Source organism: Suncus etruscus, chromosome 18 (assembly GCF_024139225.1).
Source record: "Suncus etruscus isolate mSunEtr1 chromosome 18, mSunEtr1.pri.cur, whole genome shotgun sequence".
Lineage (NCBI taxonomy): Eukaryota > Metazoa > Chordata > Mammalia > Eulipotyphla > Soricidae > Suncus > Suncus etruscus.
The window spans coordinates 36,616,434-36,631,569 of NC_064865.1; the positions used below are offsets into that span (position 1 = coordinate 36,616,434).

General features: G+C 36.4%; 1 protein-coding gene across 1 annotated transcript; it reads left to right on the forward strand.

Annotated features, from left to right (window-relative positions):
• Positions 1-9,100: 9,100 nt before the first annotated feature.
• Positions 9,101-14,321, forward strand: LOC125995698 (mamu class II histocompatibility antigen, DR alpha chain). The gene is made up of 5 exons (XM_049764712.1): positions 9,101-9,224; positions 11,888-12,133; positions 12,550-12,831; positions 13,126-13,291; positions 14,044-14,321. The coding sequence occupies exons 1-4, from the start codon at positions 9,140-9,142 to the stop codon at positions 13,278-13,280; spliced, it is 768 nt and encodes a 255-aa protein (XP_049620669.1). The 5' UTR covers positions 9,101-9,139; the 3' UTR covers positions 13,281-13,291; positions 14,044-14,321.
• The last annotated feature ends 815 nt before the right edge of the window (positions 14,322-15,136 follow it).

Below are 15,136 nucleotides of genomic sequence, written 5' to 3' on the forward strand. Positions count from 1 at the left end.
AGTGCTCAGGGACTACTCCTGGCTCAATGCTTGGGGGTCTAAATTTGTGGTGGTGCTCAGGACTGTACAGTGCTAAAGATAATATCCAGGCTGCTTGCATGCAAAGCATTTGCTCAGCTGGATGAGCTATTTTCATGTACTTCCACTTGCTTAGTTTGTACTTCTCTTACCTTTGCTTTTCGTATCAAATCCAAAGAATCATTGCCAAGACAGACTTTATCAGAGAATTTCCTGCCTATGTTGTGTCCTAATAATTTATGGTTTCAGGTCATATAATCAAATCTTTTTTTTTTCTTGGTTTTGGGGCCACACCTGGTGATGCTCAGGGGTTACTCCTGGCTATGCACTCAGAATTTGCCCTGGCTTTGCGGGACCATATGGGACGCCAGAGGATTAAATGCTGTCCATCTTAAGCCAGCTATGTGCAAGGCAAACACCCTACTGCTGTACCATCGCTCCCACTCCTAATATTCAAACCTTAATTCATTTTAGTTTATTTTCATGTGTGGTATCTCATTAAAGTCCAACTTCATTCTTATGTGAGTTGCTCCCCAGTTTTCCAAACAATCTTTTGGAATGACTGTCTTTCACTCATACTATCTCTGCTTTTCTTTCTTTCTTTCTTCTTTCTTTCTTTCTTTCTTTCTTTCTTTCTTTCTTTCTTTCTTTCTTTCTTTCTTTCTTCTTTCTTTCTTCTTTCTTTCCTTCTTTCTTTTAGAAGTATTCAGGCCACTTCTGGCAGTACACAGGACTTACCCCTAGCTCTTCACTTAATAAGCACTATGACAGAGTTCAGGGGGCCATCTGGTGTGCTAGGTATTAAACCCAGGTTGGTTGTATGCAAGGCAAATGTCTTCTCTGCTCTACACCCCTTATCAAGGAGAGTCATAAAAGCCCAATGAAAACCAACTCAGAATCAGCCTGTGGAACTAAGTCTACTAAGTGGGGAGGAGAGGGATGTAAGGTGACAGTGATAAAGAGACACTGACACTGATATGCTGGTGGGAATCTCCAGTGTAACATGAAACATTACTATAAGCAGTATTGTAAATCATAGCTCTTGAAGACATATTTCTAATTTTTCATTTAGTATTAGTCCTCCCTCTCATCTGCAGTTTAGAGAGATAACTAGTGTATAGATAGTACTGAACAGTGACAACCTGTGGTCTTGGAATACAAAACTTAGATGACCAGTGTGATGAGTGTGTGAATAATGGAGAGAAATGAAGACTAGAACTGACATAGGGACAGTGGCAGTGGGTCTAGGGTATTTTGTAGGACAGGATATAGTATTTGTGTAAATGAAAATTTGAAATATTGTAACTACATTACCTAAACTAAATTAAAATTAAATAAGAAAGTGAAAATGTACTTAAATTTAGAAAAAGCACAGATCAACCTTTTATTCATTTATCCCAAGAGGCATAGTGATATTAAAAAAAAAAAAAGTCTGAGAAACTTTGAAACTGAAAACCATTTAGAAACCAACTAGATAAAATACAGTTGAAATTTTTTAGTATATACATGAATAAAAAAAAACAAATAAAGTTCTTAATTTAAAAATATTTAAAAATATTTACACTACAGGTCTCTGAACTCTCTTTAAAAAAATCATTTATAAGGAAGAGATAAGATACTGGGATGTTTTGCCATACACAGGTTTGATCGCTGGAATCCCATATGGTCCCCCAAATACCGTCAAGAGTGATCCCTGAGCACAGAGCCAGGAGTAAGCCCTGAGTACCACCCAGTATGACCCACAATCAATTGTCTGTTATCACCAAAAATAATAAACATTAATGAAACATTAAATACTAATGACCACAAGAGGGAGCACTAGTCCTACTTTTACTAAGCGCTGGGGGAAACGGAGAGGCGGGCAGATACCGACAACCTTTGACCTACAAACAGCCTTTGGAGTAAGAGACCTTCCAGGGTTTTGAATGGTTTTACTCTTGGGCTCTACATGTTCTTTGCAGAGTTAGAAATTTGATCTGAAATACAATTTTCTCACTTCCTAATACTTTGTCCAAAAGATCAAATCAAGAAAAAAACAACTAACCCCATCAAAAAATGGGGAGAAGTAATGAACAGACACTTTGAAATAGAAGAAAGGCAAATGGCCAAAAGGCACATGAAAAGATGCTCAACATCACTAATCGTCAGGGAGATGCAAATCAAAACTACTATGAGGTACCACCTCACGCCACTGAGATTGGCACACATCACAAAAAAGGAAAACAAGCAGTGCTGGTGGGGATGTAGAGAGAAAGGAACTCTTTTTCACTGCTGGTGGGAATGCCGTCTAGTACAACCTTTATGGAAAGCGATATGGAGATTCCTTCACAAACTGGAAATTGAGCTTCCATATGATCCAGCTATACCACTCCTAGGAATATACCCGAGGAACACAAAAATACAATACAAAAATCCCTTCCTTACTCCCATATTCATTGCAGCACTATTTACAATAGCCAGACTCTGGAAACAACCAAGATGCCCTTCAACAGATGAGTGGCTAAAGAAACTGTGGTACATATACACAATGGAATACTATGCAGCCATCAGGAGAGATGAAGTCATGAAATTTGCCTATACATGGATGTACATGGAATCTATTATGCTGAGTGAAGTAAGTCAGAGGGAGAGAGAAAGACGCAGAATGGTTTCACTCATCTATGGGCTTTAAGAAAAATGAAAGACATTTTTAACAGTATCTCAGAGACAAGAGAGATGAGGGCTGCTAAGGTGCAGCTCATGACATAAAGCTCATCACATAGAGTGATGAGTGCAGTTGGAGAGATGACTACACTGAAAACTATCATAACAATGTGAATGAATGAGGGAAGTAGAAAGCCTGTCTCGAGTACAGGTGTAGGAGGGTGGGGAGGAGGGAGATCTGGGAACTTGGTGGTGGGAATGTTGCACTGGTGAAGGGGGGTGTTCTGTACATGACTGTAATCATACAACTATAATCATGTTTGTAATCACGGTGTAAAAAAAAGATCAAATCAAGTTCTATTTAATACTCATGTTTCTCTAAATAAATTAGAAATAGAATTACTCTCTAGCAAGTGAGAGGATACGTTTTACTCTTGCTACTATTATAACTATTCTAAATTGATAAGAGATTGATACACCAATACTAGAAAAGAAATTTCTGTAAACTCAGCAATAATCACATTTCTTTTGATCTGAAAATATCAATGGCCAAACGTAATTTCAGAAACCTAAAATAATGCTAGTTTTTTCCTCTGTCATCACTCTTGATCTTTCTAAAATATTTCAAAGCATGGACCATGCTTCATGTATTAGTCTATCTTTCTTGAAATGATCTACTCTTTGGATGCAATTTTTCCACTCATTCTCTCCTCTCCTATCATTATCACTCAGTAACTTTCCTTTTTACTCTACTTGATCAATGCAACACACATTAAAAACAGAACTACCCGTTAATTGAAGTGTGTGTGTCATTGTGTTTATGTGTGTATCAAGTTCATTTCTTCATTAATGGCAGTCAAGTTTAAAACTTTAAGATACTTTAAATATTGCTGTGTTTATTAATTATACCACCTTCCTCTTTCTAGTCAGTCAGTCAGCAGATCCCAATAAGATTCACTCCTCACATTTCTTAACTTCTCAATTCACACTTCTTGCTTTCTGCTTAATGTCTCCATGAGTGTTTTTGAATGTTTGGAACCCAGCTTCCTGACAATGAGTGCTGACCAAATACACTAAATAAACCATCTTCAATTTTTCCAATTCTCATCCCCAAGTAGAGTGGTGAACATAGAAGAGGGATGATTATATAGATAATCTCCTAAACCTTCAGAAAGAGGCAGACAACAATAAGTGAGTGGAAAAAGAATTTATAGTATATGTACATGATGAAATACTACTCAGCTCTAAGAAAAGATGAAATTCTTCAGTTTCCTTAGATGGAACAGGAAGGTATCATACTTAGTGAAGTATGTCACTTGGTAACTGAATGACCTTACTAATATGTGATATAGAAAGAAAACATAGTAAGGGAATAAATTATAACAAATGATAACGGCCAATTGGACAGATTCTACCTATATGACAGAATCACTGAGTGGGGACTAGAGGTGGTATAATAAGTAGGGACCTAGAGTTACTTTGAAGAGAAATTGGCATCTGGGTGGATGATGTGGTACAGTGACATTGAATTACTAAAAAATTGTAAATCACAGTAACTCAATTTCATTTAATTGGCACAAATCATGATCAGTGAAGAAACTTTTCCAAAATAATGCTTTATATTTCCAGATGTATCATAGCAGAAGTCCTCAAACTATGGGCCACATATTATATTTGTTCCCATTTTGTTTCTTCACTTCAAAATAAGGTATATGTTGTGTACATAGGAATTTGTACAAAGGTCTGAAGAACACTGAACTGGCCCCATTTATAAAGTTTGAGGGCCCCTGACAGGAACACTAATAGTACTCTTACAGTGGTTCTTTAAACCCAACTCTTAAATTCCCCCTTATTAAAGGACAGCTTTTTACAGAAAGAATCCTGTTAGGAGTCAGAGAGATAGCATAGTGGTAGGGCATTTGCCTTGCACACAGCTGAATCAAACAGACAGTGGTTCGAATCATGGCATCCCATATGGTCCCTGTGCCTGCCAGGAGTGACTTCTGAGTGTAGAGCCAGGAGTAACCCCTGAGTGCTGCCAGGTGTGACTCAAAAACAAAACAAAAAAAGAATTCTGTTACATTCCCTTGAAAGAGTAATATCCAATGGTAAGAAGTTTTATGTGGGGGCCAGAGAGATAGCATGGATGTAGGGTGTTTGCCTTGCATACAGAAAGATGGTGGTTTGAATCCGGGCATCTCATATGGTCCCCCGAGCCTGCCAGGAGCAATTTCTGAGTGTAGAGACAGGAGTAACACCTGAGTGCTGCTGGGCGTGACCCAAAAACCAAAAATCAGAAAGAAAAAAAAAAGTTTTATGTGATAAATACCCCAAAAGTAACTCTATTTGGCAATTTAGAAGTGCGCTCACGTGGTAATCTGAATTGTTTGATAGACACTGATGTTTTAAGTACTATAATTTAATTTTGGGACAGGAGCAGGGCATAAGAAGAGACTGATTAAAACTCAGCTTTATTTCCTATAGGTGTGTTATATAATCTAAAAAAGACCATGTAATATGTCTACTTTTCTCCATTACAAGAAAATTGAATTAGGATGTTTTCTGGCTTTGGACTAGCAAAGATGATAGATGCAGTTAGAAATATTCCTATAAATAAGTGACAAAATACCTAAGACACAGGAAGGGATAATCTGGGAATGAATCAAACTGTCAACTGGCTGTTTGAGAAAAATGTTGAAAGCAATCACTCTTGGACATTTTGGTGATTTCTTCCAACTAACATTTTACTTAAGAGCCTACCTAAGGTAAGCATAGTTTTTAGATTAGACAATAAATTTAGTAATTATAGAAATACCTGACAGTGGAGCCTATATTTGGCTGGCAGAGAAAATTCTGAGATGTGGGTTTAAACTTTATAAACCACACACACACACACACTTTTCTTATTTACAAAGACTACTCAAGCAAGGGTGATTTCATCATATTGGGTTCCTGTACCCTTGAAATACAAGATTTCAAAAGTAGGCAAACAGCAAATGACTGAAACTCTCAACTTTCACCGTCTCTAATCAAAGAACTCACACATGTTTTGCAGTGTGCTCCACTCCCGCAGGGCACGTTGGAAGGAAGGCTTACTGATCAGCACTCTCACACATTTGTTGTTACCAACAAGTTATCATTTTCACTCTGATAGATTTGTGGGGGGAGGGGGACACACCCAGCAGCGTTCAGAAATCGCTCCTGGCAGGCTCAGGGAATCATTTGGGATGCTGGGATTCGAACCACTGTCCCTCCTGTATAGGCTGCTTGCTTGCAAGGCAAATGCCCTGCCGCCTTTTTTTTTTTTTAAGCTATGTTTTTAAAGAGCAGCTTCTGTACCTTTCGGTGTGAGGAAGAGATATGTTACAAAATCTCCCTTGGCTATGTAGAGAGATGTGAAGGAATTGCCTCATCAGGAAGCTCTCAGCACTTCTGGAAAGAATTCTACAGTGGGTAACACACCATAAAGACCCCAAAGTGCTGGAGTGGAAAAGTGGGTGAAGGAAGCTACAAGAAGGAGCTGAAGCTTCTTAGAACTCAACTCATATAAACAGGAAATAAGGCCCCTAACTTGACCTGAAAGAAAACCTGTAAATTTTCTTACTTCCAAGCCCTGATCTTTACCCCCAAGTAAAATTGTCTAGCTGTAGTTTGAGTGGAGAAGCAGAACAAACTACACAAATTCCACTTAAACTTTGTTTAAATTTCCATTCACTTATAAGAAATATGTATATTATAGGTATAGAAGTAAGAATATCGCATTGCCTGGGCTCAGCTTGTTCTGGGTTTCTCTATGTGGCCAATGGACTATTCTGTCTGTGATTCTGAATATTGTACTTGATAGGTTGCAGGTAGCAATCAACATTGCATGCAGTGGACACTGGTCTAATTGGCAGGAGAGGGCAGAGACCTTTGTTCTGTCATGTTCCTTCCCAAGGACTCAAGAGGAACTGTGTTGTCAGCTGTAGCTGCCTCTGGTGTCTTAATCTTTTATAGTTAGGGGTTTGCTGTACTGACTTGTACTGTTCCAGACTGGCTTATTGTTTAGCTAAATACAATTTCCTGTAATAACAAAGGCATTATTTTGCTTAGAGGTTTCTGTTTCCACAGGTTCATCACCATTTAATGTCACTTTCCTCAGGTTCCCTCAGAAATCCCCTCAAACGCACAGGAAGCTAGAGTGTAGGAAGTGAATAGGAACTTTCACAGAAAAATGGGAACTGAAATTTTTTTATAAGTCTCCCAATTTAGTGATCTCATTAGGAGACCCAATCAGTGTTCAGAATTAAACAGCTTCATCAGTTGTTAAGCAAGACAGTGGATTGAAGGTGATGCTTCAACATGTAACTATTTTTCTGTAATAAATCTGAGTTGAGAGTATATTAATTAAAAACATTGTAAGCATAAGGCATTATGCAGTCAGTAAAGATCGGAGAAAAGACAAAATGTAGTTGTTTTGGGCTTTGAAAATTATGGAAAGGTCAAATCCTAAGAATATTACTAAATAAATAATGCTTATACAATCTCCTTGCTTCAAGAAGCATACTCCTCAAAAAACTGTACTTAGAGTGTTCTCCAAGTGATCTAGAAGTCATATCATGTTATGTTTAAAGCCCTTAAAGTATTTACCATTGCCATTTGTGAGGATAATTTCAGAACTAGGTAACATCTCAGCAAAGCAATGTGGACAATCCACATTAAAAATGGTAAACTCCCTGATGAGGGCCTCCCAGTTAGTTAGACAGCTTAACAGTAAAAATATTTGGAGTCCAGTTATTTTCTATGTGTGAATTTATTTTCCTTCCGTTTGCATCGTATTTTCAGAATAATGTAGTATCTCAACATTCAATATTTTAAGAAGTCAACATAAAAGCAGCTTTAGGGTCAAAACTTTAATATTCTTATGTATGGCATGAGAAGTTGCATGATTGTATGAATGAAGAAAATAAGACTAAAGGCCCCCTACAAGTTATAATAGACTCAACCCTAAGTATTCATTCACCTGAATCCTCTAATGAGTCCATTTTCATCTTAATAATATTTACAACAGAAGGAACCAGAAAATAGAATGCCCCTCCATATACACTTCTTTTTCTTCTTGTACCCATTGTAGTTGCTGCTAGTAACTATCACTTGAAACAATTTTCATTGAGTCCATTCTTTCTCATGTGTTTCAGGCTTATCACTTTCTAAAAATAAAGTGAAAAAGAGAAAAGAATGGCCACCATGCCTCCCGGGTAGTCTGGTCTGGGATGGTACCTCTGTAGAATTTCCGAGTGGGTGAGGCAGATTCCCCTTGTATGAATCACAGCAGCCTGCTATAACACAGAAATAGCCCAGCTCTGTGATTAAACTCAAATAATATGAATAGCTGACCCTTCTCAGGTAGTATAAGGCTGAAAACTTAGAGAGACTATATTAGAAATGAGCTTGTGTTAAACCTGCCCACACATACATCCTGCCACCAGAAAATCCAGAAGCCCCTGCCACCACCCAACACCTTCACTGTAGAAATACAGAATAGCACCTCTACTGAGCTCCCAAAGAAAATAAAGGCAACCAATAGTTTCTAGGTAGTCCAGTCCAGTCCAGATTCCCTTTCTGTATGAACCATAAAAACATAGACTCACATCCTATACCTTCTGACAAAAACAAATCAGCTTCTCTACTTAGCCTCACCAAATGCCAGCCATCAAATTTGTTTCAGATCTATAAATCCTCAACTGCACTGCCACTTGTGGCATCTCAAAATTTTGTAGTGCTGTCAGCACCATAGTATCAAGGAAATCTGATGCACAGTTACATAATGATCACTGAGCCTAAGCAACAAGAAAGAAATCACAAATAGCACCAATCACAACCCAGTAAATCCTTAGAAACTGACTGTCATAACATCATGGAAAGATCCAACAAGCATTTCAAATTGATCCTTGTTGGTATAAATTTTGATAAATCCATTTTCCTTTGTGTTGTAACAAATAGTATGAATGAAGTAAATTTGTTTGTGCTTGCAAGGAGGCAGTCTATGGTGGTGGGTGAGAAATTGGGAACACTGGTAAAGGGAAGGCCCCACTAGGGGTAGAATTTGTGTTTAAAAATTGAATGCCTGAAATGACTGTATTATGAACAGTTTACTAAATCATGGCATTAAATTCTCTTTTAATGAAGTGGAATGAAGAGATCAACATTTTCAAAAACATTTTTGTTGTTTTTGCTGTTTGATTGTAATCTTGCTTACTTCGTTAAGAAAATTTTCCTTTAAACAAATCTAATTACAGTATCTCCTTTCCTGGGCACTTTAAAAGAATCCTTCCCTTAGCAACAGATTTGTCATATCAAAATACTTTTCTTATTGGCTCCTCCTTAGCACATTTAAATTTTCCTTACTTAAACTATATTACACCCTGAATTCTATTTTCTTTTCTTCGTCTCTCTTTTGTCCCAATCCAAAATTCTCCTGACCTCTACCAAAACACACATGAAGAAAATGAGGAGAGTTCCAGCATTGGAAGTTTTCATCAGCATTGTCCTAATGAATCTTCAGGAATCATGGGCTATCAAAGGTAGGTGCTGGGAGAACTAAAACTATGAATATAAGTTTTGAGAGCACTGAGGAAATGAACTGAAAACATATGCAAGAAAATATTGGGTATGAAATAAACATGTGACACATGTTATATTAGCTTAGGTATAAAAATATAAATTATATGTGGAATAGTTATATTCCCTTAACACAAGTTAGTATAGAGGAACATGGCTGAGTTGTATAAAATTATAAATTTTGAATTTAAAATCTGCCAAACAGAGGGGAGTATAGTAGTATATTTTTAATAAGCATTCATATGAGTTTTGCCTGTGCAATTTAGTTTTACTTTGTGAAAAATAAGTAAAATTAAACATCTCACATAATAGAGGATTAAGTAAGAGAAAATATATGAATTCTTGGTACTGGTTCTGCATTAAACTCTTGGTAGTTACTTTGTTCTTGCATGTCAATCTATTACAGTTTATTTTTAAGTATAGAAACTATAATGAAGAGGAAAAGTAAAGGAAATGTTAGGCAAAGGGGCAGCTAGACATGCTGCTTATTTGCATTCAACTGAGTGCTGCTTGGTAGAGTGACCGCCCTCTCCACTAGTATCAGCACAGGCTTTAGTACTATTAGTACTAAGAATAGAAAATTTAATAAATAGAGAGCCTGTTATTATTTACTGCCATTGCAAAAGCAAAATGCATGCTGTTGTAAAGATATACTATGGAAAAGTAAGGGTCACTTTCTTCCAAGTAACCCTTACTGAGGATGGCAGGCAGAATGGCTTAAAACCATAAACTCATGAACAAGACTGATGAAGGCAACTAATTTTAGGTTTTTATGATACAGGAAAAAAAGTTAAATATAAGGATGCATATTGGCAGCTAGAGTATGTGTGTGCAAATAAATACTGCAAATAAATACTGGTTTTATTAACAGAAATATTTTATTTTAATTTCTTAAATTTTTAAAATTTGATATTCTGTGGTTTTCAGATACAGTATTAATAATAGTTTGTCATGCACATAATTCTGTAATACTCACATAGTCAGTATAACCATCTCCCTCTCACAAAACCCTAGGACCCTTCTCTCTCAACTGATCCCCAATTCAACTTTATGTATCAGTTTTCCCATGATGTTGTCTTTGGACCTTTGTTTCTATCTTGATATGAGAAAGAACTATTCAATATAATACAATTTTAAAATTCTCCTTTTACCTCATGTACCAGAAAGACAATATCTTCTCAGTCTAAAATTTTCTTATTTTAAAAGCATCATTCTCCTGATCTGGATATTTTTCAGTATCAACCAAATTGCAATTTCCAAAAAATGAGTCTCTCAATTTAAGGGGCCTTAATATACAAGAGTATGTTGCTGAGATCAGTGCAAATATAATACAAAGGTATGTTGTCCAGGTCAATCCCAGTACTCCACAACACTATAAGACACCAGATCTAATATTTTTGAGTACCTCATGTTCTAATTACATTTTTATAAGTGTATACATTAAATACATTGGATCTATTGTCCATGCTATAGGCTAGATGATATTATTGATGAATTATTTATCTTTTCTCATTTCATCTTAAAAGCATCAGAGTTGTAGATGAGTCTCCAGAATGCTATGAAAAAACTCAATAAGAATTAAAAATGCAAGTTAACTCCAAAGTTCAGAACTAAGAAGGGTGGAGAAAAATAAAGTTCAGAACTAAGCCTTTAATCAATTTATTAACTAATTTATGTGGTATTATATTTTATTGTAGTTAAATTAATATGGTTCAAATGGTGTTAAAAATTAAACTTTCAGGGGCCAGAGAAATAGCATGGAGGTAAGGCATTTGCCTTGCATGCAGAAGGATAGTGGTTCAAATTCTGGAACCCCACAGGCTCCCCTGAGCCTGCCAGAAGAAATTTCTGAGTGTAAAACAAGCAAAATTCACTAAAAATTAAACTTTTGATGTACATAGTTCCTACACCATTAAAATGTTTCAAAAAACACTATGTAGATATGAATCAACTAAACAAGGCTGTGAAAGACAGGCACATCAACTACAGTAGTCACTATTAAAAAAGCAAAACTTTTAGGGGCCGGAGAGATAGCATGGATGTAAGGCATTTGCCTTGCATGCAGAAGGATGGTGGTTCAAATCCCAACATCCCATATGGTCCCAGAGCCTGCCAAGAGTGATTTCTGAGCATAGAGCCAGGAGTAACTCCTGACCATTTCTGGGTATGACCCAAACCCCCCCCCCAAAAAAAAGAAAAAAAAACTTTTAAACGGTGTTTCCTTCTTCATAAAATGATAGTGTAAATGATATCCTAGAATTCTGGCTTTAGTGTATATTTGATGCCTGGGTAAAAGAGTGAGGAGACATTTTTCCTTTTCTCTTTTATCAGCTGGTGTCAGATTTTATTTCTCAGTCATGTAGCCAACAATAGCTTTGTAAGATTATGGAGTTTTCTACTCTCACTTCCTTTATTCCATACTAAAATTTCAGTTTTATTTATTTCCTTAATTTCCCTTCAACATGACTGTCCATCATAGGTTTTATCCACTCCTACCTTTCGTCACTCCACTATTTCACTTGCTCATTTTCCCCAATCTGCTGCACACGTCTGTTTCATATGTTGAGTTCTTCTTCATCTCCATCTTTCGATTTCCACACTAAATGCCTTTTCTGCATTTTTTCAGAAGAGCATGTGATCATCCAAGCTGAGTACTTTATGCAGCCTGAAGACACAGGAGAGTATATGTTTGACTTCGATGGAGATGAAATTTTCCATGTGGATCGGAGTAAGAAAGAAACCATCTGGCGACTTAAAGAGTTTGAAAATTTTGCTAGCTTTGAGGCTCAGGGAGCATTGGCCAATTTAGCTGTGGACAGAACCAACCTGGATATCATGATGAAGCGCTCCAACAACACCCCAAATATCAATGGTATTTTCTCTTCTGTATTCCATGACATGATAATTGTAGCCTTATGTGGGTGCTTTAGTGCTTTGTGTTAAATTATTAGCCTTTCCAGAGACTTTTACCTTCCTATCAACAAGTCCAATAGTCTCTAAGGTTAGATAATTTCAACAGTTTCTTTTCTCATGACTTGTCTCTGATATTCAACGTCACTCACAAAGCAATTGTTCTGTATAGGTGCTGAAGAAGTCAAAAAGTAAAGTTCTACCTTATATTTTACATGTCACTATCGTTTTAGATCATGGAAGAGTCTTGACTATGGTATTTAATATCTGGCACTGTAGCACACATGGTCAGGACAGGATTTCAATTTCTTTTCAGTTCTATGGAAAGAGTGGGAAAGTCTCAGTATAGAACACTAATTTCTGTCATGTTTCTTCCAGAACCTCCAGAGGTGAGTGTGTTTACACAAAAACCAGTGGAACTAGGAGACCCTAACGTCCTCATCTGTTTCATTGACAAGTTCTCCCCACCAGCGGTCAATGTCACCTGGCTTAAAAATGGAGAACCAGTTAACACAGGAGTATCAGAAACAGTCTTCTTGCCCAGAGAAGACCAGTTTTTCCGCAAATTCCACTACCTTATCTTCCTTCCCTCAACTGATGATGTCTATGACTGTAAGGTGGATCATTTTGGTTTAGATAAACCACTTCTCAAGCATTGGGGTATGAACCATTCTTCAATCTCTTATTTTTTTTCTTCAATAAAACTACCTGGTCCTTTAGGAACTTGACTTTCATTGATTAAAAAATGCTAAATTTCATGTCCTTGTCTTCCTTTACTACTCCTCTGCCTCCACTTTTTATATTATAATTCCTTTAATATATTATTCTACCTTCTTATTAAATTTATTAATAAGTTTTTTTTTACTAAAATCCTATATTTGGCTCTAAGTTCTTTTCTCTTTAATTTTCTCTTTCTCATTAATTACTTCTATACTCTATTTTATTTCCGTCTAGAGTATGAAGCTCCAATCACCTTACCAGAGACAAAAGAGAATGTGGTGTGTGCCCTGGGCCTGATTGTGGGTCTTGTGGGCATCATTGTTGGGACCATCCTTATCATGAAGGGAGTTCGCAAAGCCAATGCTGGTAATCCTCAAGGGCCTCTCTAAGACACTTGCAGGTGGGTTTAAAGTGATCAACAGAAAACACATCTAAGGGCTGGAGAAAAACTAGACAAAATATTATACCTAATGGAAAAATTATGGTAAAAACCATGACTTTGATTTCTCTTTGCTAGGACAGAATCAGATGTTGTATCATATGAAATCCCAAATCTTCAAGATACTGTATTCTCATGTATTTAGATGCTGTATTCTCATGTATTCAGACTACAAACATGCCAAAAACAATTGCCACATTCAGCAATACTGAATCCAAGTAATACTCAGCAGTAGAGAATTTGCCTCGTTTGTGTATAGCCTTATTCTTGAATCCATTAAGTAGAAAAACAAGCAAGCAAATAAATAATATAGAGTCTAATGATCTAGAAAAATCAGCTCAACCTGTAGGAATTTTCAGATTTATATTTCCTGGAAGTAGGGCACCAGAAAAGAAGCAACTTCAGAGTTTGGCTCTTTCAGAAATTAAGATAGATTTATCACATATCTCCTTATAATAAAATGTATGTTCTTGTTCCTATATTCTCAAAACTGACATCAGAAGGTATAAAAGAAAGTAAACCATGACCTATCATTGATATTCTCTTGGAAAGTTACTATAAATGTTCATGTAGAAAAAATTGCATTTGCTAAATACAATAAATATCAGACTTTTCTAAAGTCAAAGGATTAATGGAGAATACTAAATATGAAAGAAAATACAGATATTTATTTTAAACTCTTCAGTAACTATGCACACTGTTGTGTATTCTAGAAAGAAGACCAAGAGGAAGCATTCCAATTGCTTATATATTGTGAAAATACCACAATAATGAAAACAATCATTATTCAAGAATTCCTGTACCTTTACCAACTCAAAGAGTGATGATACCCTTTCCAGTCTCTCCATTCTTAGTATATAGTATTCTGTTTTGTTTTATTTTTTACCCATTTTGCAGTTTGTATCCATTTCACACTGTCATTTTATTGGCACCTGAAATTTCTGTAATGCACTTCCCAAAATTTTACTGTGCTCTAGAATCTTTAAGTGTTTGTTTTGGTTTGGTTTGGTTTGGTTTGGTTTGGTTTGGGGTTTGTTTTATTTTTTGCGGGGGGAGGGGCATCTTGTGTATACTTACTTCTTGAGATTTCTTCAAACTGATTATTCTTCTTAATACAATAAAGCATTTTAATGGACCTTGGTGAATTTTGGTGGTAAGTCAGTTCTTCAAAGAGCCTAGTGAATGTATGTCATACTTTCGTCCTTAAATGCTAGAATGCCTGTCTCAAAGACATTGCCTTGCAATTTGCCTTGCACATGTTTGACTTAGGATGGTTCAATCCCCCCGAGTCTCATATGGTCCCCCAAGCCAGGAGCGATATCTGAGTGCACAGCCAGGAGTAACCCCTGAGCATTACCGGGTTGGCCCACAAAAACAAAACAAAACAAAACAAAAGTCCAGATTTTGACCTCTGATAAGAGAGGTAGGCTATAAAAAGAGATAGAGTTAAGAGGGAAAAAATAGAAAAGATCCAAACACAAAATTTATGTATACTTTATATATTTACCACTTTATGGTACATAAAGTATAAAATTTTCACACCACTATTACACTTTCCCTATCAAAATAAATATTGAAAATTGTCATATCCTCTTTCTGATCATCTTGAATACCAGTGTGTAGCAGATAATGATCTAATTTATTATTCAAACCAGCTTATTTTTTTTTTCAAACCAGCTCATATTTTAAGATTTGATTCTGAGTTGGGAAACTGATTGAAATACAGGGGAGAAAAAAAAAGCAATTAAGTTGGAAGATAGAATATTTGAGAAACAGTAAAAGGTATTAAGGATATGTCTGTGAAAG

Coding starts and splice junctions, on each gene's coding strand:
- LOC125995698 (XM_049764712.1), top strand. CDS start 9,140: ATGAAGAAAATGAGGAGAGTTCCAGCATTGGAAGTTTTCATCAGCATT. Junction 9,225..11,887: donor GGAATCATGGGCTATCAAAG/GTAGGTGCTGGG, acceptor GCATTTTTTCAG/AAGAGCATGTGATCATCCAA. Junction 12,832..13,125: donor ACCACTTCTCAAGCATTGGG/GTATGAACCATT, acceptor ATTTCCGTCTAG/AGTATGAAGCTCCAATCACC.